This window comes from Manis pentadactyla, chromosome X, assembly GCF_030020395.1.
Source record: "Manis pentadactyla isolate mManPen7 chromosome X, mManPen7.hap1, whole genome shotgun sequence".
In the NCBI taxonomy this organism is placed as follows: domain Eukaryota; kingdom Metazoa; phylum Chordata; class Mammalia; order Pholidota; family Manidae; genus Manis; species Manis pentadactyla.
This window is the reverse complement of record NC_080038.1, coordinates 41,453,366-41,480,332: the sequence shown is the minus strand read 5'-3', so window position 1 is coordinate 41,480,332 and position 26,967 is coordinate 41,453,366. Positions and strand designations below refer to the sequence as shown.

At 41.0% G+C, this 26,967-nt stretch overlaps 1 protein-coding gene across 3 annotated transcripts in view; it reads right to left on the bottom strand.

The window, feature by feature from the left end:
* The window catches only part of JADE3 (jade family PHD finger 3), a 216,927-nt gene that overhangs the window by 6,474 nt on the left and 183,486 nt on the right, over window positions 1-26,967 (bottom strand). For all 3 annotated transcript variants that reach the window (XM_036907443.2, XM_036907444.2, XM_057495297.1), the window contains 4 exons: window positions 20,782-20,993; window positions 18,098-18,265; window positions 9,822-9,938; window positions 118-588 (listed from right to left, as the gene is read on the bottom strand). In XM_036907443.2, the coding sequence (XP_036763338.1) occupies window positions 118-588; window positions 9,822-9,938; window positions 18,098-18,265; window positions 20,782-20,993 (968 nt within the window). The remainder of the gene's footprint in view (window positions 1-117; window positions 589-9,821; window positions 9,939-18,097; window positions 18,266-20,781; window positions 20,994-26,967) is intronic.

Below are 26,967 nucleotides of genomic sequence, written 5' to 3'. Positions count from 1 at the left end.
GCAAGGACACAGAAGCCTGCACTATGCATGGGCTGACCTTAAAAAAACAAACAAACCTGGAAGTGGGGCCTCCATTTCTACACAGACCTAAACACTAGTCACAGAAGGTCACCTTACCCTCTCTAGGTCTTGCCGTAGATGCATAAACATTCTCATGCGAGTGTGAATACTCTCTTCTTTTGGCTGCAGTAGACCATTTTCTTCATCCTCCTTTGGAGGAAATAATGGCTTATTAAAGTTACTTTTCCGCTTCAGTTTCCAGTAGTTATAGATAAGGTCCACAGTTAGCATGGGCAGGCCCAGCTCTTTGGCCACATCTTCCACACTGACCAGCGAATAGAACTCCTCCTCCAGCTCCCGAAGCTTCTGCGCCCGCAGGCCGGTCTTCTCGCTTTTGGCATGGCTCTGCTCTGAAGCCCTGTATAGGGGGTACTCAGCCTCCCCAGATTTCTGCCCGCTTTGGCTGTGCTTGAGGCAGTATGACTTGAACTTCACTTCATCCCCCTCATCTAGGATGGTCTTCATCTCTAGGTTGTGCTCAAAGGCACAGGTGACGTGGAAGGCAGTGATGCAGCTTTTCACCGAGCACTGCAGGAAGAAAAGATGTGTTAGGGCAGCAGGGCTAGGGTAAAAGGGAAGCCCTATATCCTGGGCCTAAACTGAGAGCTCATAGGAAGCAAAGGAAAAACAGGGAGAAAGTTGTCCTAAACTGACCATGATAGATGCTTTACACATAACCAAGAAAGCTGTTCTTACAGAAAACAGCAAAAAGAGTAAAAAAATTTTTTTTCAAACTCTCCTTCAAGGTTTCAGCTCAAGCATTAACTTTTCCTGCGAAGTCTTCCTCTTCCTCAACCCCTGCAAAGAGTCATGTTGTACCTTCTCTGTGTCCTCTATATCACCTTATTATATGCTTCTATAATGATACTTTTCACATTGTACCTACAGTATAATAATTGTCAAGTCCCTGGCCATAGCTCTTAAAGACAGATGCTGTACTATTCATCTTTCTATTGTCATCAACTACTGAACAAATACATGTTCAAGAAGTGCTTCTGAATAAATGAAGGTAAAAACCAAGTCAGTATTATTGCTAGAGCATCTACTGGTTCTAAAGTGGCCACAGGAACTCCGATGTCCAAGTAGCCTAACTTGAAATTGGTCTTACAGAGCTATGCTGTCCAACATGGTAGCCAACTCGCCACAAGTAGTTACTTAAAATAAAATTACATGTGATTAAAAATTCAATTCCTCTGTCACATTAGCTACATTTCAGCTGCATCAGACAGCACAGATTACCATAACTGCAGAAAGTTCTGCTGGGCAGTATGGTTACAGACAATCTGAAATTAAGGTTATACTACCCTGCCGTTCATAGATGGGATACATTGTTAAGTATCACTATTGTACCATGCACTGAAGATTCATAGGTAGCTAGAGCTGAAAGATCCTGACCTATGATTGCTGTACTACTATGGTTCAATTAGTCTCAATTACCATTTGTTATGATTGCAATGTTTTAGTTTTCCTTCCAAAGATTTAAAATGCATGTGTACATTTATGTGTTTATGCAGAGGAAGGATGGAAAGCAGTGGATAATTTGTTTCTAAGGATAGAGTGAGAATTCCCATGGTTGAAGCCAAGTCTCAACTCTTTGGGAAGCCTGCATCTGAAAGGCAGACTGCTCAATTTACCTATAGGTTGGGTTTTTGATAATTAAACATAGAGGATAACCTTGGATATGAATAAAGACCCAAGCTTTGGACATCTCTATTGGAAATGTTTGTTATATTACACTGAAATATGTATCCTTAAACTTCCATGTATTTGAAAACCCTCATGAAAATGAAGATGATGAAGGCCCCAAACTCACTTTTATCTGGTACCTTTTATTATTACCTGGCTAAGAAACAAGCTGCAAAGGGCATCCTTTAGTAAAAGATTAAAAGTATTAGGTATCGTGTTCTTTTGTTGTTTAGTAACTGATAAAGATATGGGAAGAGAAAGCAAAAAGATTTTTTTCCCCCCCAAGGGGATGAATGTGTAACATAAAATACTACTAATGGGAAGCTAAAAGGAGATCATCTCTCTCAGGTCAAATTTATATAATGTGGAGAAATAAATATAAACTACTCAAAATAAAAGACAATACATGAATAAGAATTGGGAACTTAGATAAAAAATGGAATGTCTTCAGGAACTGCCACAAAATCCAACTAGTTTCAAAATACGGTATTTATAGTTGGTGGTCTATATATTTTGGTGGTAAAGGAGAAATGCCAACCAAGTCTTGGTGCCAATGAAATACCTACTTACCTTTTTCCAAAAACATATATTTGGCACATTGTATTAAACAAAATACCTTCATACACAATTATTTCTACTGCTCCACTTAAGGTGTCAGGGGAGGTATTATTATGCCCATTAAAAAAATCTTAATTGAGATAAAATTTACATATCATAAAACTCTCCAATTTAAAGTATATACTTCAATGGTTTTTAGTGTATTTAGAGTTGTGCAACCATCACCGCCACATGATTCCAGTAATTATTATCACCCCAAAGAAGAAACTGCATGCCTATTTGCAGTCACTCCCTGTTCCCAACTCCAGCTCCAAGCAACCACTAATCTACTTTGTATGTCTCTAGACATACCTATTTTAGACATTTCATGTAAGTGGAATCATACAGTATGTGGCCATTTGCATCTGGCTTTTATCACTTAACATGTTTTCAAGGCTCATCCATGTTGTAGCATGTATCAGAATTTCATTCTTTTAAAAATATGACCAAATAATATTCCATTGTATGGATATATCACATTTGTTTACCATTCATCAGCTGATGGACATTTGGGTTGTTTTCACTGTTTGACTATTAGGAAATAATGCTCCTATGAACTCTGTGTACAAGTTTTTATATGGACATATATTTTCATTTCTCTCTGGTAATGTGCAAAAAAGAATTAACCATGCACAAAGAAAGGTCTGAGCCTTTGCCCCAGCTTGTGAGAGGTAACCTCTAAGCCCGTGGAATGTCCTGCCCGATAAGAGTGTCTTTGTTTACCTGGGAGCCTTGGGCCATGTCTATACTAATAATGAGATTTATGGTGGAGGCTTTGGGTCATGTGGATCAGCCTAATCTCTAGAGAGACTGGAGACTAAGGTCAGCCATGCAGATGGTCAGCTATGTCTACGTGTCCAACTCCTAATAAGATTTCTGAACACCAAGGCTTGTGTGAGCTTCCTTGGGTGGCAGTGCTGTGTGTGTATAATTGCACACACAGAGGAATGAGCACTGTCCATGAGACTCCACTAGGAAAGGTTTGCTGGAAGCTCATGCCTGGGCTCTCCTGGACCCTGCCCTGCCTGTCTCTCCCCTTTGCTGAGTTTACTCTGCACCCTTTCACTCTAATAACTGTAACCATGAGTACAATGGCTTTTCTGAGTTCTTGGAATGTTTCTGGTTAATCATGGAACCTGAAGGTGGTCTTGGGGACCTCTCTAACTGAAGGTATATTCTTAGAAGTAGAATTGCTGGGTCATATGGTAACTCTATGTCTTTTTGCGAAACTGCCAAACTGCTTTCCATGGTGGCTGCACATTTTATATTCCCACCAACAATGCATGAGGGTTCCAATTTTTCCACATTCTTGCCAATTATTGTTATTGTCTGTTTTTTTGGATTATTACTACCCTAGTGAGTATGAAGTGATACCTCATGTGGCTTATTTACTTTTAAAAGGGGAAAAAGAAATAATTTTCTACATATTCTTCAGAAACTGTAGAAGAGAAATGGGTTTTAAAAATACTTCCATTAGAGGGAAAATGCTACCCTTACACATTCACATTTGTAAGGAGATTTTTCTGTGGAATGAGAAATTTTGAAAAAGAACACCAGGGACTGATTTAGGAATTAAGGTGCTTCTTGCCTCTTTAAAGAAATATTTCATCACCTTCCAACCCCTGAGAGTGTCTTTCTCAAAAGCAGATGACACCAGCCTGGAACACCAAGCATATGCCCTCAGCAGTTCTTGTCCTGCTGCAGGACACTGTCCATTTGGTTGCCCTTAAGCCCCAATAATCTGTGAACAGACATATGGGTGGTAGAGCAATTTTCTCAAAACTTGGTCACTGAAACAATGTCGTAAGTGGTTCAGTTCCAGCCTATGAAACATACTTCAGCCATTGTGTACTTAAACTTTAGCACTGACAGTGGCCACCAGCTCTTCTGATCACTCACTCCAAAGGGTCTGTCAGGTCTAAGGGGAGACACTCGGTGTTTTTTCACTATTCCCATGTTTATATCTGGTTTCCTACAATAGATTAACAACTCCTGAAGGCAGGCACCATAAATGTCTTAGAACAGGAACAATTTGTACTGACAAATAAAATTTGGAATATATGGGAAAAATATTCAGGTGCTTCCCTCCTGTTGTTGTTTTGGTGCCCTTTAATCTCAACATTTATCTCTTTCTCTATCAGTACTACTTTTAATAGTCACTGATTAGGTATTCTTGCATTTCCCCACTTGAGGATTTTCATTCATTTTTAAAAAGAAGTTCGTTTCTCTCATAGTCAAATTCATATCAGCCTAACAGTAAACTTAGGTGGCTCACTGATTTATCTTGACTTGAATATACTTGCAGGTGACTCTAGACATGACCACATTCCTCTACCATTGAAAGGCACACCTATCCCAGTACCAAATATCTGATGATTCTACTCAGTTTGGCTGGATGAAACGCTAGGGCTTTCCATCAGCAAAGTCAGATTGACTCCAGGGAATAATAATATGAATAATACATACAACTATTAGTACCATTAACATTTACTGAGTATTTACTCTCTGTTGGTCACTGTGCTAAGCTCTTTACCACCTTCTTAAGTGGGTATTATTATCATCTCCACTTATAGATGTGGAAACTGGGACACAGATATGGTAGGTAACTTCTCCAAGACTGCCTAACAAGCAAGAGGTGGAACCAGGATTTGAACCCCAGAAGTCTGGCTCCAAAGGCCATATTCTTAATCACTGTTCTTTTTTTCTTCTCAGTGAAGGTCTAAATTATCAGTATCTAGATTGAAAAGAGCTTGAATACAACATACATAAGGACACTGTAGGAATTCTGGAAAGCTGGCAGTTGGAGGAACTGTGTCCAGGGTCTAGGCAAAATCCAGAGCTGTCTGGTGCATCTGATTTGAACTCAGTCTTTAAGATCCATTTCTGGATTATCAGAAGCCTTCACGATCAGGAGAAAGGTTCTAGTGCTCCCACATATTGTCTACTCTAGACGCTAAGCCCACCAATATTAGTTCTATCTTCACCCAATGAATGTTTCCAAACCAAAAGAAGAGGATAGATGTGGGTATTGACACTGCTGGGAGATAGGAAGAATGAGCACAATTCACAGTTAAGAAACTCCCATAAACAGTTTATAAAGCAAAATACCCAACATACGCTACTAATCACAAAGACTCTTAAATAAACCTCCGAAGAACAATGATGCTAATAAAACTTGACCCCTGCTGAATTACTGTATCTGTTCACAATGTTTCTGATTCCCACACAGGGAACAAGATACTAAATTACTAATGGGTTTGGAATTAACTTTACTTAGTGGTGGTTTAAAAGGAAAAAAAAAAGTTTTGGTTTGTTTTCCCACAGAGGAATTAGGTTTCAGCTATGGAAAACAAAGACCATTCTATTACTATAAACAGACTGTATGTAGAGAAAAATATAACCACACTTAAGGTCACCTAAAGTTCACTCCCTCTCTCCTGTGGGGAGGGTCGTTAAGGCAGCCTGGCACTCACACTACAGTTCCCCAAACCAGAAAACTATTTCATACCTTTTTCTCCTCAGACCTCCAGACCTCACCCACATCCTTACTCTCTGCTGGTGATCCTGCTTCCTACCTCACTGAGGAAATTAAAACAAAAGAACACTTTCGCAGATTCCTACCAACGCACCTACCTAACACACCAATTGCACCTACACACTCTGCCTTCAAGCCTGCACCCAAAACCTTGCTCCAGCAATTTCTTCTCCTCACTGCATCAGTCCCTTTGCAGGCAGATTGCCATGTTCCATATGTGAATAAGTACACATAGACACTTGTTATTCTTCTATCTTAAATAAAAGACACCTTTCCCCTACCTTGCTGAATTGTCCCTACTCCATTTCTTTGCTTTCACCCCTGGCAATGTAGCTTTTGCCATCACCACACCAACCTAAACTGCCTACCCAGATTACCAATCATCCATCACATTGCTAAATTCAGGGGTCAATTTGTAGTCCTCATCCTACTTCAGCTGCATTTTTATACCACTGATCTTTTCCTTCTTGAAATGCTTTCTTCCCTTGATTTCTAGGTTATTGCACTCTCTTGGTTTTCCTCCTGTCTCCCTGGTCTCCTTGACTTTTTAATGCTGGAATGATGCATGGCCCAGTGCTTGGTACTGTGCTCCTCTCGATATCTACACTCACTCTCTCAGTGATCTTACCCAGTTCAGGCTAAAGCCAACTATATGTCAATGACTCCTAAATGTACGTCTTCAGTCCAAAACTACTTGCCAAACTCACATAGACAACTGCCAGTTTGACACTTCCACTAGGATATCTGATAGACATCTCAAACTTAGATGTCTAAACCTGAACTTACTACCTTTTCTCCCAAATCTGTTCTACTTGCAGATTTCTACATTCAGTTTACGGCAACTTCACGCTTTCCATTGTCAAAAACCTGGAGGCACCCCGAACTCTTATCTTTCTCTCACACCTCATATCCAATCCATAGTTAATCCTGTTGGCTCTCCTTTCAACACTCATCCTGAATTCAACCACTTTTCACTACCTCTAGGGCCAACACTCTGGTCTAAGCTACCACCATCTCTGATGGATTTACAGTAGTAGCCTCCTAATTGCTTTTCCTGTTTCCAACCTTCCCTCCTTCACCATCTATTGTAAATACAACAGCCAGAGGGTCTATTCTTGTTTGACTTTTTACTATGTAAATTAAAAAACCTATAGAATAGCAAAGAGAATACTATGATAAACTCCATATACCATCGTTCAGCTTCAACATGATTAATCAATCTTGTTTTATCTTTAACCCCCACAGTACCCTGTTCTTAGACATCATATCATTCCACAAAGTGATCCCTTAAAAACATAAATCAAATCATGTCATTTGTCTGCTCAAAACTTGCCAATGGCTCCCCCTTAAACTCAAGAGTAAAAACAAAAGATCTCATAAGAGCTCTGGAAGACCACAACCAGAGGCTGGCAAAGTATGGCCCACAGACCAAATATAGCCAGTTGCCTATTTTTGTGTGGCCTGCAAGCTAATAACAGAAGCTGAGGATGGTTTTTACATTTTTAAATGGTGGGAAAAAATCAAAAGGAGAATATTTCATGACATATGAAATAATATGAAATTAAAATTTCAGTCCATAAAAGTTTTATGGGAATACAGTCATGTTCATTTGCTTAAGTATTGTCTAGGACTGCCTTTGTGCTACAGAGTTGAGTACTTAACGACAGAGACTGTATGGCCTGCAAAGTCTAAAATATTTACTATCTGGTCATTTACAGAAAAAAATTGCCAACCCCTGCTCTAACCAATTAAGTCCCCAAGTAATCTCCCTGATCTTCTCTTCCTACACTGTTCCAGTCTCACTGGCCTCTTCCCTGTTGCTCAAACCACTCCTATCTCAGGGCTTTTGCACTGGCGGATGCATCTACCTGGAACATTTTTAACCCAAGTATCTGCACTGTTTTCTCTCACCTTCAAGTCTTTGTTCAAATGTCACCTCTACAATGAGTCCTACTCTGACCACTCTACTTAAACTTGCAACACATGACCCCTGCCCCACACCCCCATCTTACCATACTTCACATTTTTCCTTTCCATAGCACTTACCATTTCTAATGTGCTATTTAATATCTATTGCTTATTACCTATTGCTCCGAACTAAGATGTGAGTTTGATGAAGCAAGGTTCTTTGTTGGTTCACTGATAAATTTAAAGTGCCTATAACAGTGCCTGGCACACAATTATTCAGATATTTGTCAAATAAATGTAATTCCTTACAATAAAAAATCTGAGTCTTAAATTTAGTTAAGATCTTTACAAAATGCAGACTCTGAACTCTAAGTAATAAAAATAAGAATGCTTTCTCCATGTCAAGGGTGTGGGGGATCTACGGATGAAACAGTCTGAGCTTACAGTCTACTAGGGAAGATAAAACTCACAGATAAATGACTATAATAGAGGGCAGAATGTGGTAATGTGGGCCTTTAATGCAAATTCAGGTCTGCTAAGGTCAAGGCCAGTGTTGTATCTCACCATAGTCATACTGTCAGTTATTAACTATGGTAAAAAATCATCCTTTAAAACAGAAAAAATAGGGGGAAAATGCAGGTACCACAATAAGGAAAATAAGTAAATTAATAGATATAAATTCAATGTGCTATTAAAAGTGACTAATAATTATGAAAACATGGAAAATATTTTATTTTTTTAGTGGGTAGAATGCATATTACAAAATGATCTATAATACAATTAAATATGGATATATTTATTCAATAAACACTAATGGAGCACTGACCATAGGCAGGCCCTCTCCTTTGTGCTGGGGGAAATTTACAGAAGAATGATGTACAACCTTGGCCCTCAAGGAGCTCCCGTATGGGGAGCAACCAGAAGAGAACTTAGACAAACACAAACAGGTAATGTGTTAAGGTAGTAGACCCCGTGGGAGTAGTTTACCTTTAAAATTTTTTCCTTTACAATTACTAAAGTACTGTAGTTAAATTATGTCAGTATAAAAAAAGTGAAAAAAAGTGAGATGAAGCATCCAATTCTGTTAGATGTAAAAGTGAATTTAAAAAAATTAAAAGGGTCTTTGGGGTCCAGTTTGTGTTATTTAAATGTCATTTCCCAGTAAAAGAACCAGGGCTCCCTGGAGGAGTGGTTGGTTCCAGGTCTGGAGCAAGAAATCTACAAAATGAGCCAGACAGCAAGGAACCTCACATTCATTAATACCTAGAGCCACTGTCCCTATGTTATGATACCATGATACCATATAGCTCCTTTTCTGTAAAGAAGGTCAGCAGGCAAATCTAACTACAACCAGCCTGTAGCTCCTTCGCAGGAGGTCTGGTAAAGGAAGAGTCAGCCTTCCTGCCTTACCAGAGGTAAGTGGCCTTTTCCAGTCCCAACCCCACCCCCAGACTGCTGCTCTTGGGTGCACTAACTACTATGTCTATGTCAAGCAGCTAAATTCCTGTGCCCTAGATGTCTCAGAAAACTTTACCTGTACTACCATATGTAACAAAGGTGCCTAGGAGAGTGACTTTCAAACCTACCCACCATAATTTATTCATTCAGATGCATCTTTCCTACCAATATAAGTTGCATTTAGTCCAGCCACCAAGTCATCCATTAAATCATCCTGGAACCAGAATCCATCCATAGTCAGTAGGTGAGACACACAAGTACACAGGCCTTCTTGTTTTAGAGTTATGGCTTTTCTCCACCGAGGATGGTATCATCTAGCTTTAGAACCACCTAATCAAATCTGACAGCAAATGGTGGAAATTAATTACTACTATGGATATGGAAAAGAATAAGCTGAAGAGTCCAAAGTGAGGGTTCTAGAAATGGCACAGCCCTAGGAGTGAGTAGGAGGCCTCCTGAGTCACCTTTTGGTGAATAGGATACATTCCCTGGGAGGATGAGTCCAGTCAATTTGGTGTTAGCCCACTCCACCACTTCTCATGGGGACTTACCTGAACCACTTCTCATGGGGGCTTACCTGAATACAAGCCCCTGTCTTCAGCTTGCACAGGTTGCAGACTAAAGCCCACCGACTGGGTGGGATATGAGAAATCTTTGTGATCGGTTCCATCCTCTCAGGACAAGCAATGCTGACCTATAAATGGAAAACCACCATAAGGCAGAGGCACCAATGCATTCCAGGAGTACTCTTCACAAACCATAAATGATAGTACCTGAAGCTCTAGGACATCAAAACAAGGAGGCAAGCCACAGTCTCTTAAGGTTAATATGGAACCAAGAATAAATAAAATCTGTCTTTAGCCTCTGCTCAGACTTTCAACCATGTCCAATAATATAAACAATTCATATATAGGATGAGAGGGGAGGAGTAGAGACTAGGTATGGTTATCTTAATGAATCAAAGACATCTATACTTTACTTATGATCCAATGAAGTTACTGAGGAAAGCTAAGGAAAGGAATTAAAATACACAAAATCTGCTGTAATCTGTCATATGTTACAGATGATGCCACACGCTATGTTTTTTCATTTAATCAACTCACAATGAAAAAGAGGCAGTAACAAGTCTTTTAGTTCAGTTTATAAAAAAGCATGATATTATTGGAAAGCAGCAGCACTTTGTGTAATAAAGAGATTGGCATATAAGTAGAAAGGATGAGGATGATAACATCTTTAAAATCACATAACTATCATCAGCTTACTCTACTCTCAGCCAGAGTAGCTCTGAAGTGACATTTGTCTTTGGAAGAGTGCTTAAAGGAAAGGATACTTTAAAAAAAGATGGAAAAATTTTGTCTATATGAAAATAAGGGGTCAAACAACTTCTGCTGAGAAATTTTTATCTTTGTTTTTTCTTTTCTAGAGAAATATGTGCATGAGTTTCTAAAAGACAGACAACTTTAAAAAGTGAAGGATTGTTGGAGAAGGATAGTTAAACTAGTGTAAATTCTGCCCACATTGAGAAACCAGCAGTAGAAAGATTGAAGATATCTTGAATAGCCCCAAAGGCACAGGAAATCAGGTACTAGAAAACCATAAGAGAATGTCAATAGGTGAAAAAGCTTCTTTTATATTTAAGAACTCTTCCTGAGTCACATTCCAGACTTCTACGTGCTGAGAGAGCCTGCTCTATTAGCTGGGAAATCTGCTGCTGGAAACGAGTCACTCTCAGGCTAGAAACCTGAGTATTCATTTCACATGTTTATAAGCTGGATGTTCTTAGTAAGAAAAAGAAACCACTACTCAAATATTTTAAAACACACTGACTTCCATATCCATAAGAATACCACAGTATGCATCTAGGTACTGCGTGAGCTCAGTTGTTACATAGTAATTCCCCTAGAACTGACATTAACAAGAATAACGCCAGGGAAGTTTTAAAGGAGAATGAATTACTAACACAGTTATTATCAGCACCCCATGGACTGAATTCTGCAGTATCTCTTGCCCTGCAGTTAAACTGCCTAAGAAATATGCTTGCTTCGATAGGGGTTAGGGAAAGAGGATGTTAGTGGGAAAAAAAAAGGCAGCCATAAGAAGTAAGCAGAAGTAATGTCTGGAAGCCCTTTTTAATCAATTCAGCATGCACATAGCCTCTCAGGAAATATCAGCAATTCAAGGACCAGATTAAATAATGAGGGATGGAATTCTGAATACATATGTTCTAAGATAAATGTTGAGTCCCAACTCTGAAAGGAGCTTCAAAAATCAAAGGGCAACCATCATAGTGGGGAAAAGAGCTGTTGCTTACTTTATTTGTAATAACTTAAAACTGGAAACAACTCAGATGTTCACCAAAAGAGAATGGATAATAAATTATGGTAATATCCATACAATGGACTATTACTCAGCAAAAAAAAAGGAATGAATGTTGATACGCTGTGGGTAAAACTGCAATATTTCCAGAATCTCTTGCCTGGCCTTAGTGCATTCAAGGTGTGGAGAGAAGTAGTCCATCTCCATATCAATAGGTAATACACAGGGAGCAAGGGCATATCTAGACCTGAGAGGTTGGGTGGGGCCCCTTTTTCTGTAGCTGGGTCTTGAGAGACAGGGGCAAGCAGAACTGGATGATTGCTTGTAAACAATAAACGGGTTTCTCCCACTTTATTTTCCTCTTTGACTGATTTCAGTTCAAAGGTGTTTTGCCCTGGGCTGGGAAAATATTTCCCCCATGGAGTTACATCTGGTGGTAGCCAGCAGGATCTCTGAACCCAAAATCTGTCTTTAAGGATGTGATCCTTGGGTGGGCTGACCCTAGAGATGGTAGGGAGATACCCAGAAACCCCTGTGGATGGTAGGGAGGCCCCAGTGGCTGCAAAAGTAGAGGGTGCAGCCTTACCTGGGAGCCCCCTATCTGTGGGGCTTCCAATTGGGGAGCTCCTAGTGGGGAATTGGTCTAGGGTACAACACCTCCTAGAGGGGTGGGGCCTTCTCTAGAAGTGGGGAAGGGTGGAGACACCAGAAGCTGTGGAACTAGCCCTCCGTGGTCGAGTGGCCATGTAGCAGCCAGGATTGTGGGATGTCTTTTTCTTGAGGAAAAAGACATACTTTGGTGTTGCTTGGGGGAGCTGGGTGATGACCTATGGGATGGCCTCAAGAAATAGAGATAGTTATCGAGAAGACAGGTCATGCTCCTGGAAGATACATTAGCAGTGAAGGAGGAGGTAGGAGGAGAATCTGTGTTGTAGGAGACTGTAGGGGAGAAGGAGGAAAGAGCAGTGCTCTCAGTCCCAGAGATGGTAGAGGAGAAGTCGGGAGAGGATGAGGGGGTGAGGCTGAGGGCCTATCTGTTGCCAAGGCCACTGCTTGAGGCACCAGCCTCTCCTGTATTAAAGGCCTGCCTGGTTGTAATTAAGAAAATAAAAATGCAATTAACTGTGGGCTCCACAGAGGGAGGGGCCACCTCCTTCCCAGGTTGTGGAGCACTCCATGTTCTGCCTCTATACCCAGGATAAGCTGGTGGACATGAGCATCCAGTTTCGGCAGAAGCCATCAGAACCTCTGCCTACATACATGGCTTTTGTGTCTCTGGGATATGGGGGTGGAAAACATTGTTATGTCAGTTTCTGAAATGGGTAGACTGGCTTCCCAAATAACTTACCCTTCCCTTTGGCAGTAGTTGCAAAGTGTCTGTCACACCTCAGGGAATCAGGCATTTCTGGATTGGCTGACAGCAGCCATCAGGGCAGTTTGGCCTAATCAGAGTGATTTATCATACTTGCCTACTAGCTGGAAAACATATGCAGAGAGCTCCAGCAGGTGTTACAGGAACTGGGCATGAAAAATATAATCTATAATATGGACCCCCAGGGCCCTGATGAGGAGTTGTTCACCGTAGGAATGAGAAATCTGGTGCTCCATACAGCTCCCCCATCTCTCTTTGGGTCCCTATTGACTGTTCTTGGTTCCTACATAGGGAAACTTGTGAGGCTACTTGTACTTTAGCAGATCTGGGGGAGTTGAAACAATAAGAGCATGGGAGGAAGTGCAGGGTATGACTGAAAGGAGAGGTACAAAGGTCCCCATGAAGGTCTCAAGGACCCAGATGTGGGTTGATTTGATAAAGGTGGGGGTAGTGAAAGAAAAATTTAATGGGCAGCCCAATAGGATCTTGTTGGAACTGTGGCAGCAATTAAAGCCAGAGCAGCAGTTCTAGCCATTGAAATCCAGGACAAGGAAGCCAGAGGCAAAGCCCCATGTCTGGCCCATGTCTCTGCAAAACTTCCTGGGGGGCAGTATTCAGGCTCCACTTGGGCCCTAACCCCCACAGGAGGATGAACTGAGCATCATGGTTTGACTGAGGGGGTGGGTAAAGGTCCCCACCTTGGGGGACATGTTGGGGACCGAAGGCCACATGTAGAAATAGCAATTCATTGGTCCCCTGTGAATGTACAATATGTCCTGGCACTGGTGAACACAGGAGCTGAGTGTTCTTTGATTCATGGCAACCCTGAGCATTTTCCCAGGCCCCCTGCTGTGATAGATGGCTATGGGGGTAAGGCTATTAGAGTGAAGAAAGCCCAAATCCCACTGGGGATAGGGTGTTTACCCCCAAAGGAGTATACTGTGTACATTTCTCCCATCTCTGAATACATTTTGGGGGTCGATATCCTTCAGGGCCTGTGGTTACAGACCACTGCAGGTGAGTTCAGACTGAGGGTATGTGTGGTAAAGGCAGTTCTGAGGGGACATGCTAAGCACCCACTTGTAGCTCTTCCTGTACTTCAGTGAGTGACAAATACTAAGCAGTATAAATTGTCTGGGGGCACAAGGAAATTGGAGAAATCCTAGAAGAGTTGGAGAAGGTGGGCATCATACAGCCTACTCATAGTCCTTTTAATTCCCCAGTGTGGCCAGTGAAAAAGTCAGATGGCTCCTGGTGTATGACCATGGACTACTGAGAATTGAATACAGTCACACCCCATTTGCATGCTGCTGTCCCCTCTATAGCAGCCCTTATGGACACACTTAGTCATGAACTAGGGATGTATCATTATGTTGTGGACCTTGCTAATGCTTTCTTCTCTACTGACATAGCATAGGAAAGTTAGGAACAGTTTGCCTTCACATGAGAAGGCCTGCAGTGGACATTCACTGTCCTTCCACAGGGATACCTCCACAGTCCCACCATTCGTCATGGACTTGTAGTCCAGGACTTGGTCACATGGAAGAAACTGCAAACACTGTGGCTGTATCACTACATTGATGGTATTAGGCTCATGTCTGATTCTCTTGCAGATTTAGAAGGAGGCAGTTCCTAGACTCCTGCAACATCTACAGGAGAAAGGATGGGCTGTGAACAGCACCGATGCTAAGGGACCTGGTTTGTCTGTAAAATTCTTGGGGTTTGTCTGGCCGGGTCAAACTAAAGTTATTCCTGGAGCAGTCACAGACAAGGTCCAGGCATTCCCTACCCCTACCACTGTGGCAGTATTACAAGAATTTTTGGGTCTTTTGGCCTTCTGGAGAGTGTTTATTCTGCATTTGACACAAATTCTGCAGCCCTTATACCAGCTGGGTACTAAAGGGCATCAGGTGGGACTGGGATGAAACATGTGCAGCTGCTTTTACTGATGCTAAGCAAACAGTCAAGGCTGCACAGGCTTTGAGTGTAATGGACTTATCAAGGCCCTGTGAGGTAGATGTTCACGTAACTGAAGATGGTTATGGATGGGGTCTTTGGCAGAGGTTTGAATGGACATGCTAACCTATTGGATTCTGGTCACAACTATGGAAAGGAGCAGAAGTCTGGTACACCTTGACAGAGAAGCAACTGGTTGCTGTGTATCACGCCTTGCTGGCTATGGAGCCCTATGGAGCCCATCACCGGAACAGCTCCAACCAAGGTAATAACCATCTATCCCATTGCAGGGTATTGCAAGACTGGACCCAAAGGCCATGGGGTGGTGTGGCACAGATGCCTACACTAGCCAAATGGGGTGCATATTTACAGCAGTGTAGTGCCCTCTCTAGTAGCCCCTTAAGTGGAGAACTCCAATGCTTATTGGGGCCAGTGACATATACCAGTGGAAAGCAGGAATAACTTGCTTTAGAACCATTGGTAGCTGAGAGTCCTTATCAGGAGGGAAAAGCCCCTATACCTGAAGATGCTTGGTACACAGACGGCTCCAGTCATGGGCAGCCCCCGTAGTGGAGGGCTGTGGCTTTCCATTGTAAGACTGAGACAATATGGACGGAGGACAGAGAGGGGAAGAGCAGTCAATGGATTGAGTTGCAGGCAGTATGGCTCGTGATTACCCAGGAGCCCTCCCCTATAGTTGTCTGCACTGACAGCTGGGCCATCTACTGGGGTTTGACCCTGTGGCTACTGATAGGGTACCATGCCAACTGGATGGTTGGTCTCTGGCCCCTTTGGGGGCAAGAGTTGTGGCAAGACCTATGGGCCTCTGGTCAGGCTAAGACAGTTACCATATATCATTTGACTGGCCATTTGCCTTTGGCATCCCCAGGGAATGATGAAGCAGACACACTGGCCCATGTGCGTTGGCTAGAAGTAAAGCCTGCCTCTGATGGGCCCAATGGCTGCACCAGCATTTGTTGCACGTGAGTCAAAAAACAATGTGGGCTGTAGCCCAACAGTGGGGCTTGCCATTGACCTTTGAAGAAGTCAGCCGAGACCAAAAGGAGTGCCTTATGTGCTCCAAGAGGGTCTTACCCCATGTCCCGCAGCAACATGGGACAATAGCAATGGGGCCAATACTCCTTGTCAGGTGGCAGATAGACTGTATTGGGCCTCTGCCCGTATCAGAAGAATATTGGTATGCTATGACTTGTGTGGACAGAGCTACTGGACTGTTGGTTCCTTTTCCTGCACATTGTGCAGATCAGCAAACGACCAAAAGGGGCCTAGAGCATCTCTTTGCAGCCTATGGCCGACCGCAGGTGATTGAGAGTGATCAAGGCACCCACTTTACTGGACATGCGTTACAAGAATGGGTGCAGTAATTAGGAATAAAGTGGAAGTTTCATGTGCCATATAATCCTACTGGGGCAGGCATGATAGAGAGGTACAATGGTTTGTTGAAATCTGGCCTGAAGTTGGACTCCAACAGTCTACAGGGATGGTCAGTTTGCTTATGGACAGTGAAATGGTGTTTGAATGAGAAGCCCCGAAAAGGAGCCTTGAGCCCTGTCGATATGCTAACACATATTGCTGCCTCTCCTATGTGCAAACCAAAGAGGAGTTACTGAAGCCAGGATATGGCCAGCAGAGCAACATCCAGCTGCCAGCCCCAACTGCATTAAACCCTGGAGACTCTGTTGAGTGAATGTGGCTCTGGACATTTTGATACATGGACCAGTGATGGCTGGCCCTTCTGGCACCTTGGGAAAAAGTCCTGGATGCTGGCCTCCCATGTGCTCCTGGAGTAACAGCAGAGTAGCGCCCAAAGATCATGGTAGTGTACCCAAAATATCCGGGAGGTTAGAGCACCTTATGGGGAAGTTTTATCTTTATGGCCAGTGCATGTACCTCCTGCAGCCCTATATACTAACCCACCTGTAACTCCCACAGGGAGGAGGGTGAAAGTCTGGTATACTAGACCAGGACGAGATCCCATTCCTGTCACTGTCCTATCACAGGACCACTCTCTTGCATGCATCCTACCTGATGGACAAGATTTGCCTCTGCTGATATCATTAAAACATGTATCTTATTGCCCTTTAGGTTATTTTCTTCTATAGTCCCTATGGCCTGGACTTGCCCCCTGGCTGCTGCGGCTGCTTGACGATTGCTCTGAACTCCCTACCTGTTTAGCTACTGACTGCCTGTGGAATGAGAGAGCTATGGACTTAATCTGCACAGGTCTTTGAACCTAGCTGAATCCTCTGGCTCAAGGATTATCATAATTTTATTGCTGTTGCTACTGCATGTTATTAGTCTGGTTATAATGCTCCAGTTTTTTCGTACAGGGGCCACTACAGAAGATGGGGAATTGAGTAGATTGTGATGTGAGATTTCTGGAGGGGTGGGTTGTGGGTAAAATTGCAGTATTTCCAGAATCTCTTGCCTGGTCTTAGTACATCTCCATATCAATAGGTAATTACATGGGGCAGTGAGGGGATATCAACCTGAGAGGTTGGGTGGGGCCCCCTTTTCTGTAGCTGGGTCGTAAGACACACGGGCTAGCAGAAGTGGAGAACTGCTTGTAAGCAATAAATGGGTATCTCCCACTTTATTTCTTTCTTTGACTGATTTGGTTCAAAGGTATTTTGCCCTGGGCTGGAAAATATATCCCCCCTGGACTTACAACATACTACAACGCAGACTGTTAGCCAGACAGAAAAGAGTGCACACTGTATGATTCATTTATATGAAGCTCAAAACCAGACAAAGCTAATCTGTAGTGACAGAAATCAAAATGGTAGCTACTCTTGGGTAACAGGAACCCAGACAAGGACTGGAAAATGGGTATGAGGGATCCTTCTGGGTTGCTCTCTATTTCTGGGGTATTCCATGTCTTGGTCTGGGTTGTGGTTACAGATATCTTTTACTTTAAAAATGTCTGCTCATACCCTGGGGACTTTTGTACCTCTCCTTTCATACAGATTTATTCAGTGCCACTGGTAGTACCACCTATAAATTAATCAGCATGGGCTTACATGCTCACTTGCATCCAAGAAGGATTGAGGGGGCTCAAGTGGAAGCATTATCACCTCTGAAACATGGGCAGGCATGAAGCATAGCAAGAAGCCTGAGCTGGTCTGAATGTTGTACGAAATGGGGGCATCCTAGAGCAAATGGCCTCAGAGGCCTGGATAAATTCTCACCTCTGGAATCCACAGGGCACAGCTGACGTGAGCCCATTTAGTCCCTGTTCTGGTGGTCTTCATAGCTCCACCTCTCTTTGGACATAACAGACATTGTGGATGAATGCCCACGACACAGGAACGACACAGCCAGCTGCCTTCTGGGACCTTGAGGATACCATAGCAGGCCTGTAGGCATGAGGGGGAGAGGGGAGAATGGTTAGCATTTTCTCACCAGGGTAAATGTCTGCTCTGGTACGCAGTCAGAGTACCCTCTGTCACTTTTCAGATAATGTCACTTTTTTTTTAGTCAACAGAGGGAGCTCTAACCTAAGTATCTCTTTAGAATTCAAGTGAATATACTCTTTTGGGAAGAATCTCTTTTATATGAAACTTTATTTGGCACCAACATCCAGCTTTAATACTTACCAGCTTATATTCTGCAAGGCCTGGTCAGGCGTTGCTGTCATCTCTTTCTATTTGAGGAAAGGGCATCATTTATAGTCATTACTGGATATATTTTCAAAACAAATCACCTTGGAGGAACAGTTATTATGCTACATTTCATTTTGTTAGTCAAAGAACCGGAAAATGATTCCTCAATATTTTGTCCCAACTGTGAAGGACAAATACAGAAAACATACAGATCACCTTTGTATTATTCCCCTCAAGCCTACTACAGATCCTCAATCATTTATCTGAAAACCCTAGGGTGAGAAACATGAGGAAATTCAGAATTCTTCAGATTTTAGGAAAACAACACAGTACATACATGGTGTATTACCTTACCGCCCCCCACCCCCAATGGGACCAGAGGCAGTACCATATAATCAAATACCTTAATATTTCTCTAACAAATATGTGAATTTACACAAAATGGGATAAAGACTATCAACAGCCTCAGAACAGCTGAGTTCTAGTATTGCCCCCAAATTAGTTTTGGTGGCAAATTTAATAAAAAACTTGCAGTTTACAGAGCATTATAATTTTGGAATTGCAGAGAAGGGACTGTGGTCCTGTACTGTCAGATATTTAAATTCATATTTAAATGGTAAAAAGTTTCTCTTTCACTAAAGATGTGACATAAATGCCAATAATTGGTAGAATGAAGATAAATTTTCTGAATTCATTCTTTTAAAAGACACAGATAAAATGAAGAAAAAGACCCAACTGGTCACAGAATAATTTTGAGCACTTTCTAATACAGAGGGTTAGGTGAAGTGGCCCAGGTTATCTTAAGCCTTGTCTATCTCCTATGTCATCTAATCATTTTAGTCATTTGTAGCCAGAATTATCTTTCTAAAATACAAATCATATCCTTCAGGGTTGACAGGACAAAACTGAAGTTCCTTAGTTTGTCAGAGAAGGGCCTTCACATGTGTACCTATATCCCTCTGTACCCTCACTCTTCATGCCTTCCCGACTCCACCCTGCCACTCTCCATAGTTCTGAACTGCTCAGAGCTGCCTCCAACATGTTTTGCCCACTCTCACTACCTTGTCTGACCTGCCTAAACACATGCTACTATTTTATCTGGCATCTCCTGTTGGCCATTAAATTTCAGCTTGGATGCCACTTCCTGGAAGTTGTCCCTGACTTCCATCCCTCCCATGCATTTCCACAGCAGGATGGACTTCTATCTATAAAAACACTTGGTATCCTAAGCTACATAGGTAATTTCCTGTAGTCCCTACACCAGACTCTGATCTCCCTAAGGGCAAAGACCATGTCTGCCTCTTCATCACTGACTGAGTCTTCAGCATGCAGCACAGTCCTGGCACATGGATGGTGTAGTGTACCTATTTGCTAGATAAATTAGTGAAATGAATGAAACATACAACTAGTCAGAAGAGTGAAAAATCACTTAGGGAAGGGGAGTTCAAGAAAGGATTTGAACTAGATTTTGAAAGATACATAGATTTTTGATAGCTGAAGTGGGAGAAGGCATTTTAAATTGAGGTGTGGTTGAAACTTGGAGATAGGACAGTGTCAAGGAATTTTCATCACTGCCCCCTTGAATAACCTTATTTCACAGGAGCATAGTGCTTGTGGGGGAAGAAGAGGAAAGATCTGAAAAGAATGTTGATGTCATCATCATCATCATTATTAAAAAGGCAGTGTGGTAGAAAGAATGACAACTAGCTGTAAGAGCTTGGGTAATGTCACTTCACTTCTCCTGACAGATAACTGTAAAACTGAGAAGGGACAGTCTTGTACAGTACTAAAATTCTGTGATCTTTATGAATGATCAGCTTCCTGGGAGTTAAATATTTGGGAGACTGGGGAGGGCTCTAGGTGCCAGAATAAGGATTTCAGACTTCCAGCTGCAGGAAGTGTAAACTCACCAAGGTTACTGACCATGGGTGTAACCTGATATAACAGGGATTCAAGGCAGAAGAGAGACTTCCAGGAAGGCAGCAAGGAGACTCCCCAGGGGACTGTAAAAGTATTGAACAAAGGAATCTCAATGACTTGGGCATGAAGCAATGCAATAAAGACCTGGGTTTAACCCCCTGGGGCAAAGTTAGTAAGTCAGTCACCTTGGGATCTTAAGAAATGTTTCTGAAGGAATTACAGAAGAGCAGCCAGGACAAATCTTTGTCTTTACCCTTAAATGCAAGCTGCTACCCAGATATGGGTGCTGGAAATCACTGAGTTTTAGGAAGGCTGACCGTGGGGAGGTGGCAGTCTCCACTCTCACTAACCTGATGCACGCAGACGTTACACTTATCACAGAACACCATATCGTTCCCTTCTTCACTGTCTGGAGATCGGCACACATCACAGATCACATCTTCATCATACTCTATGCCTAGTCCTTCCTCTGTCTCAATAGCATGGTTCATATTTTCATGGCAATGGCGTTCCAGGACTTCTACTGTCTTTTCCATAAGATTCTCATCAACTTGCCCACAACCTGCACAGAAATACAAACAACCCATCAGTCAGCTGTCATTCCCAAATTTGTGAGCCTAGTGCAGGGGTGGGAAGATTCTGAAGGATAAAACCATTCCTACTCTGATCTAAAACAACCAGATTTCAAAGAATCTTTTACTAGATCTATTATATTTACCTATCATCACATATTAGTGTTTGACACATGAAGAGAGAAATCCATTTCATGATATTCTTTGGAAGATATATTAATGACCCTTTAAATTCTCTGTCTAAATCCTAGCCAGTCTCCTCCTAAATCTGTTTTCTCTTCTTCCCGCTGAGGGAGCACTTTCACTGAGTTTTGTAATTTTGTACACTTTAATTTATAGTATAACAAAGTAATTAGAATTATGTAACTATTTGGACATAAGTAATAATTCATTCTTAGTCCCAATGAGCCCATCTAATGCCTATATGAGGAAATTTTCATGCCAAATGGTATCAAGCCATTAAAGAAAATTCTAGGCACTGTATATGTGATTACACACATGAAACAGTTTGTTTTTCAAACCTGAGTTTAAAAAAAATCCAGTAATATTTTCCAAAGGTAAACTATAATATAAAATAAACTTATTAGCATTCACAAAGTTCTGACTGCAAATTTTGAAATGGCCTTTTTTGCCTCTTGATTTCTTCTTCTATACTCTTAATTTTTCTTAGTCTTCTATATTAAATAACCCAGCTAAAAGATTCATATGGTGGGTATTGGTAACAACTAAGCAATTTTCTTCTTCGGGGGACTAATTATTTTGTGAGAGCACACACATATTTAAACAACTTGTAAACTCAGGAATATTTCTCAAAATGATTCAAAACAAATTTACTCAAGTATTCCACTTAATTTTTAATATATCCTAAAGACATTGGAATTTCACATAAAGTACCTTTTTAATATAGCTACTTTTGAAACTAAAAACTATCCAGATGGTACGTTTCATTTTTCCGGGCAGGACAAATTGTATTACTATTTTTTGTGTGGAGTGAAGAAGTATAATGTCTGGTTATAAGTGCAGCTGGATACAAATTCCAATTTGACCTCATATTGATTAGGTTATTTTAATCAATTGACATGTTATTTATCCTTTTTAGGGCTTAGTTTCCCTTCCTGTAAAATAAACACAGTAATACCAAACTCACTGATTCCTTGCGAGGCTGAGGTGAGGTTCTGTTTGTACAATACTTAATATGGTGCCTGGTATGAACTAAGCACTCAATATTTATAATTCCTTAATCCTAACCAAAAATTGCTTGATCTAAATGTTTTTGTCATTTCCCTTAATTTATTTATTTTTTATTTTTATTTTTTTTACTATCATTAAACTACAATTACATGAAGAACACAATGTTTACCAGGACCACCCCCCACACCCCACTACAGTCACTGTCCATCAGCATTGCAATATGCTGTATAATCACCACCTGTCTTCACTGTGGTGTACAGCCCTCCCCGTACCCCCCATAACACTATACATGCTAATCATAATGCCCCCTTTCTTTTACCCCTGCACTTACCCTCCCTTCCCACCCATCATTACCAGTCCCTTTCCCTTTGGTAACTGTTAGTCAATTCTTGGGTTCTGTGATTCTGCTGTTGTTTTGTTCCTTCAGTTTTTCTTTGTTCTTATATTCCACATATGAGTGAAATCATTTGGTACTTGTCTTTCTTTGCCTGGCTTATTTCACTGAACATAATACCCTCTAGCTCCATCCATGTTGTTGCAAATGGTAGGAATTGTTTTCTTCTTATGGCTGAATAATATTCCATTGTGTATATGTACCACATCTTCTTTATCCATTCATCTACTGATGGACACTTGGTTTGCTTCCATTTCTTGGCTATTCTAAGTAGTGGTGCGATAAACATAGGGGTGCATCTATCTTTTTCAAACTGGAGTGCTGCATTCATAGGGTAAATTCCTAGAAGTGGAATTCCTGGGTCAAATGGTATTTCTATTTTGAGCATTTTGAGGAACCTACACAATGCTTTTCAAAATGGTTGAACTAATTTACATTCCCACCAGCAGTGGAGGAGGGTTCCTCGTTCTCCACAAGCTCACCAACATTTGTTGTTGTTTGTCTTTTGGATGGTGGCCATCCTTACTGGTGTTAGGTGATATCTCATTGTGGTTTTAATTTGCATTTCTCTGATGACAAGCAATGTGCAGCATCTTTTCATGTGTCTGTTGGCCATCTGAATTTCATTGGAGAACTGTCTATTCAGCTCCTCTGCCCATTTTTAATTCGATTATTTCCTTTTTGTCTGTTAAGGTGTGTGAGCTCTTTATATATTTTGGATGTCAACCCTTTGTCAAATCTGTCATTTATGAATATATTCTCCCATACTGTAGGATACCTTTTTGTTCTATTGATGGTGTCCTTTGCTGTACAGAAGCTTTTCAGCTTGATATAGTCCCACTTGTTCATTTTTGCCTTTGTTTCCCTTGCCCGGGGAGATATGTTCAAGAAGAGGCCACTCATGTTTATGTCTAAGAGATTGCTGCCTATGCTTTTTTCTAAGAGTTTTATGGTTTCATGACTTACGTTCAAGTCTTTGATCCATTTCAAATTTACTTTTGTGTATGGGGTTAGACAGTGATCCAGTTTCATTCTCTTACATGTAGCTGTCCAGATTTGCCAGCACCATCTGTTGAAGAGACTCTCATTTCCCCATTGTTTGTCCATGGCTCCTTTATCATATATTAATTGACCATATATTTTTGGGTTAATATCTGGGGTCTCTATTCTGTTCCACTGGTCTGTGGCTCTGTTCTTGTGCCAGTACCAAACTGCCTTGATTACTGTGGCTTTGTAGTAGAGCTTGAAGTTGGGGAGTGAGAACCTCCCTACTTTATTCTTCCTTCTCAGGTTTGCTTTGGCTATTCGGGGTCTTAGGTGTTTCCACATGAATTTTTGAAGTATTTGTTCTAGTTTGTTGAAGAATGTTGTTGGTAATTTGATAGGGATTGCATCAAATCTGTATATTGCTTTGGGCAGGATGGCCATTTTGACGATATTAATTCTTCCTAGCCAAGAGCATGGGATGAGTTTCCATTTGTTAGTGTCCTCTTCAATTTCTCGTAAGAATGTCTTGTAGTTTTCAGGGTAAAGGTCTTTCACTTCCTGGGTAAGGTTTATTCCTAAGTATTTAATTCTTTTTGATGCAATTGTGAATGGAATTGTTTTCCTGATTTCTCTATTAGTTCATTGTTAGTGTATAGGAAAGCAACAGATTTCTGTGTTTTAATTTTGTATCCTGCAACTTTGCTGTATTCCAATATCAGTTCTATTAGTTTTGTAGTGGAGTCTTTAGGGTTTTTTTATGTATAATATCATGTCATCTGCAAATAGTGACAGTTTAACTTCTTCTTTACCAATTTGGATTCCTTGTATTTCTTTGTTTTGTCTATTGCCATGGCTAGGACCTCCAGTACTATGTTGAATAACAATGGGGAGAGTGGGCACCCCTGTCTTGTTCCTGATCTCAGAGGAAAAGCTGTCAGCTTTTCACTGTTCAGTATGATGTTGGCTGTGGGTTTATCATATATGGCTTTTATTATGTTGAGGTACCTGCCCTCTATACCCATTTTGTTGAGAGTTTTTATTATGAATGGATGTTGAATTTTGTCGAATGCTTTTTCAGCATCTATGGTGATGATCATGTGGCTTTTGTCCTTTTTTGTTTAAGTGGTGGATGATGTTGATGGATTTTCGGATGTTGTACCATCCTTGCATCCCTGGGATGAATCCCACTTGGTCATGGTGTATGCTCCTTTTGATGTATTTTTCAATTCGGTTTGCTAATATTTTATTGAGTATTTTTGCATCTACATTCATCAGGTATATTTGTCTGTAATTTTCTTTTTTGGTGGGGTCTTTGCCTGGTTTTGGTATTAGGGTTATGTTGGCTTCATAGAATGAATTTGGGAGTACTCCCTCCTCTTCTATTTGTTGGAAAACTTTAAAGAGAATGGGTATTATATCTTCTCTGTATGTTTGATAAAATTCCGAGGTAAATCCATCTGGCCCGGGGTTTTTTTTCTTGGGTAGTTTTTTGATTACCATTTCAATTTTGTTACTGGTAATTGGTTTGTTTGGATTTTGTGTTTCCTCCTTGGTCAGTCTTGGAAGGTTGTATTTTTCTAGGAAGTTGTCCATTTCTTCTAGGTTTTCCAGCTTGTTAGCATATAGGTTTTCATACTAGTCTCTAATAGTTCTTTGTATTTCTGTTGGGTCTGTCATGATGTTTCCTTTCTCTTTTCTGATTCTGTTGATGTGTGTTGATTCTCTTTTTCTCTTAATAAGTCTGGCTAGAGGCTTATCTATTTTGTTTATTTTCTCAAAGAACCAGCTCTTGGTTTCATTGATTTTTGCTATTGTTTTATTCTTCTCAATTTTGTTTATTTCTTCTCTGATTTTTATTATGTCCCTCCTTCTGCCGACGTTAGGCCTCATTTGTTCTTCTTTTTCCAATTTTGATAATTGTGATGTTAGACTATTCATTTGGGTTTGTTCTTCCTTCTTTAAATATGCCTGGATTGCTATATACTTTCCTCTTAAGACTGCTTTTGCTGCATCCCACAGAACTTGGGGCTTTGTGTTGTTGTTGTCATTTATTTCCATATATTGCTGGATCTCCATTTTAATTTGGTCATTGATCCATTGACTATTCAGAAGCGTGTTGTTACGCCTCCATGTGTTTGTGAGCCTTTTTGCTTTCTTTGTACAATTTATTTCTAGTTTTATACCTTTGTGGTCTGAAAAGTTGGATGGTAGAATTTCAATCTTTTTGAATTTACTGAGGCTCTTTTTGTGGCCTAGTATGTGGTCTATTCTGGAGAATGTTCCATGTGCACTTGAGAACAATGTGTATCCCGTTCCTTTTGGGAGTAGCGTTCTATAGATGTGTATTAGGTCCATCTGTTCTAAGTGTGCTGTTCAGTGCCTCTGTGTCCTTACTTATTTTCTGTCTGGTGGATCTGTCCTTTGGAGTGAATGGTGTGTTGAAGTCTCCTAAAATGAATAAATTGCATTCTATTTCCTCCTTTAGTTTTGTTAGTATTTGTTTCACATAGGCTGGTGCTCCTGTGTTGGGTGCATGTATATTTATAATGGTTATATCCTCTTGTTGGACTGAGCCCTTTATCATTATGTAATGTCCTCCTTTATCACTTGTTACTTTTTTGTTTTGAAGTCTATTTTGTCTGATACTAGTACTGCAACACCTGCTTTTTTCTCCCTATTGTTTGCATGAAGTATGTTTTTCCATCCCTTGACTTTTAGTCTGTGCATGTCTTTGGGTTTGAGGTGAGTCTCTTGTAAGCAGCATATAGATGGGTCTTGTTTTTTTTATCCATTCAGTGACTCTATGTCTTTTGATCGGTGCATCCAGTCCATTTACATTTAGGGTGATTATCGATAGGTATGTACTTATTGCCATTTCAGGCTTTAGATTCATGGTTACCAAAGGTTCCAGGTTACTTTCCTTACTACCTAAGAGTCTAACTTAACTCACTTAGTATGCTGTTGCAAACACAATCTAAAGGTTCTTTTCTATTTCTCCTCCTTTTTCTTCCTCCTTCATTCTTTATATATTAGGTATCAAATTCTGTACTTTTTGTCTGTCCCTTGACTGACTTTGGGGATAGTCAACTTAATTTTGCATTTGCCTCGCAATCAGCTGCTCCACCCTCCCTACCGTGGTTTTACTACCTCTGGTGAGAGCTATCCAACACTAGGAACACTTCCATCTATAGCAGTCCCTCCAAAATAGACTGCAGAGATGGTTTGTGGGAGGTAAACTCTCTCAGCTTTTGCTTATCTCGAAATTGTTTAATCCCTCCTTCAAATTTAAATGATAATCTTGCCGGATAAAGTGATCTTGCTTCCAGGCCCTTCTGCTTCATGGCATTAAATACATCATGCCACTCCCTTCTGGCCTGTAAAGTTTCTGCTGA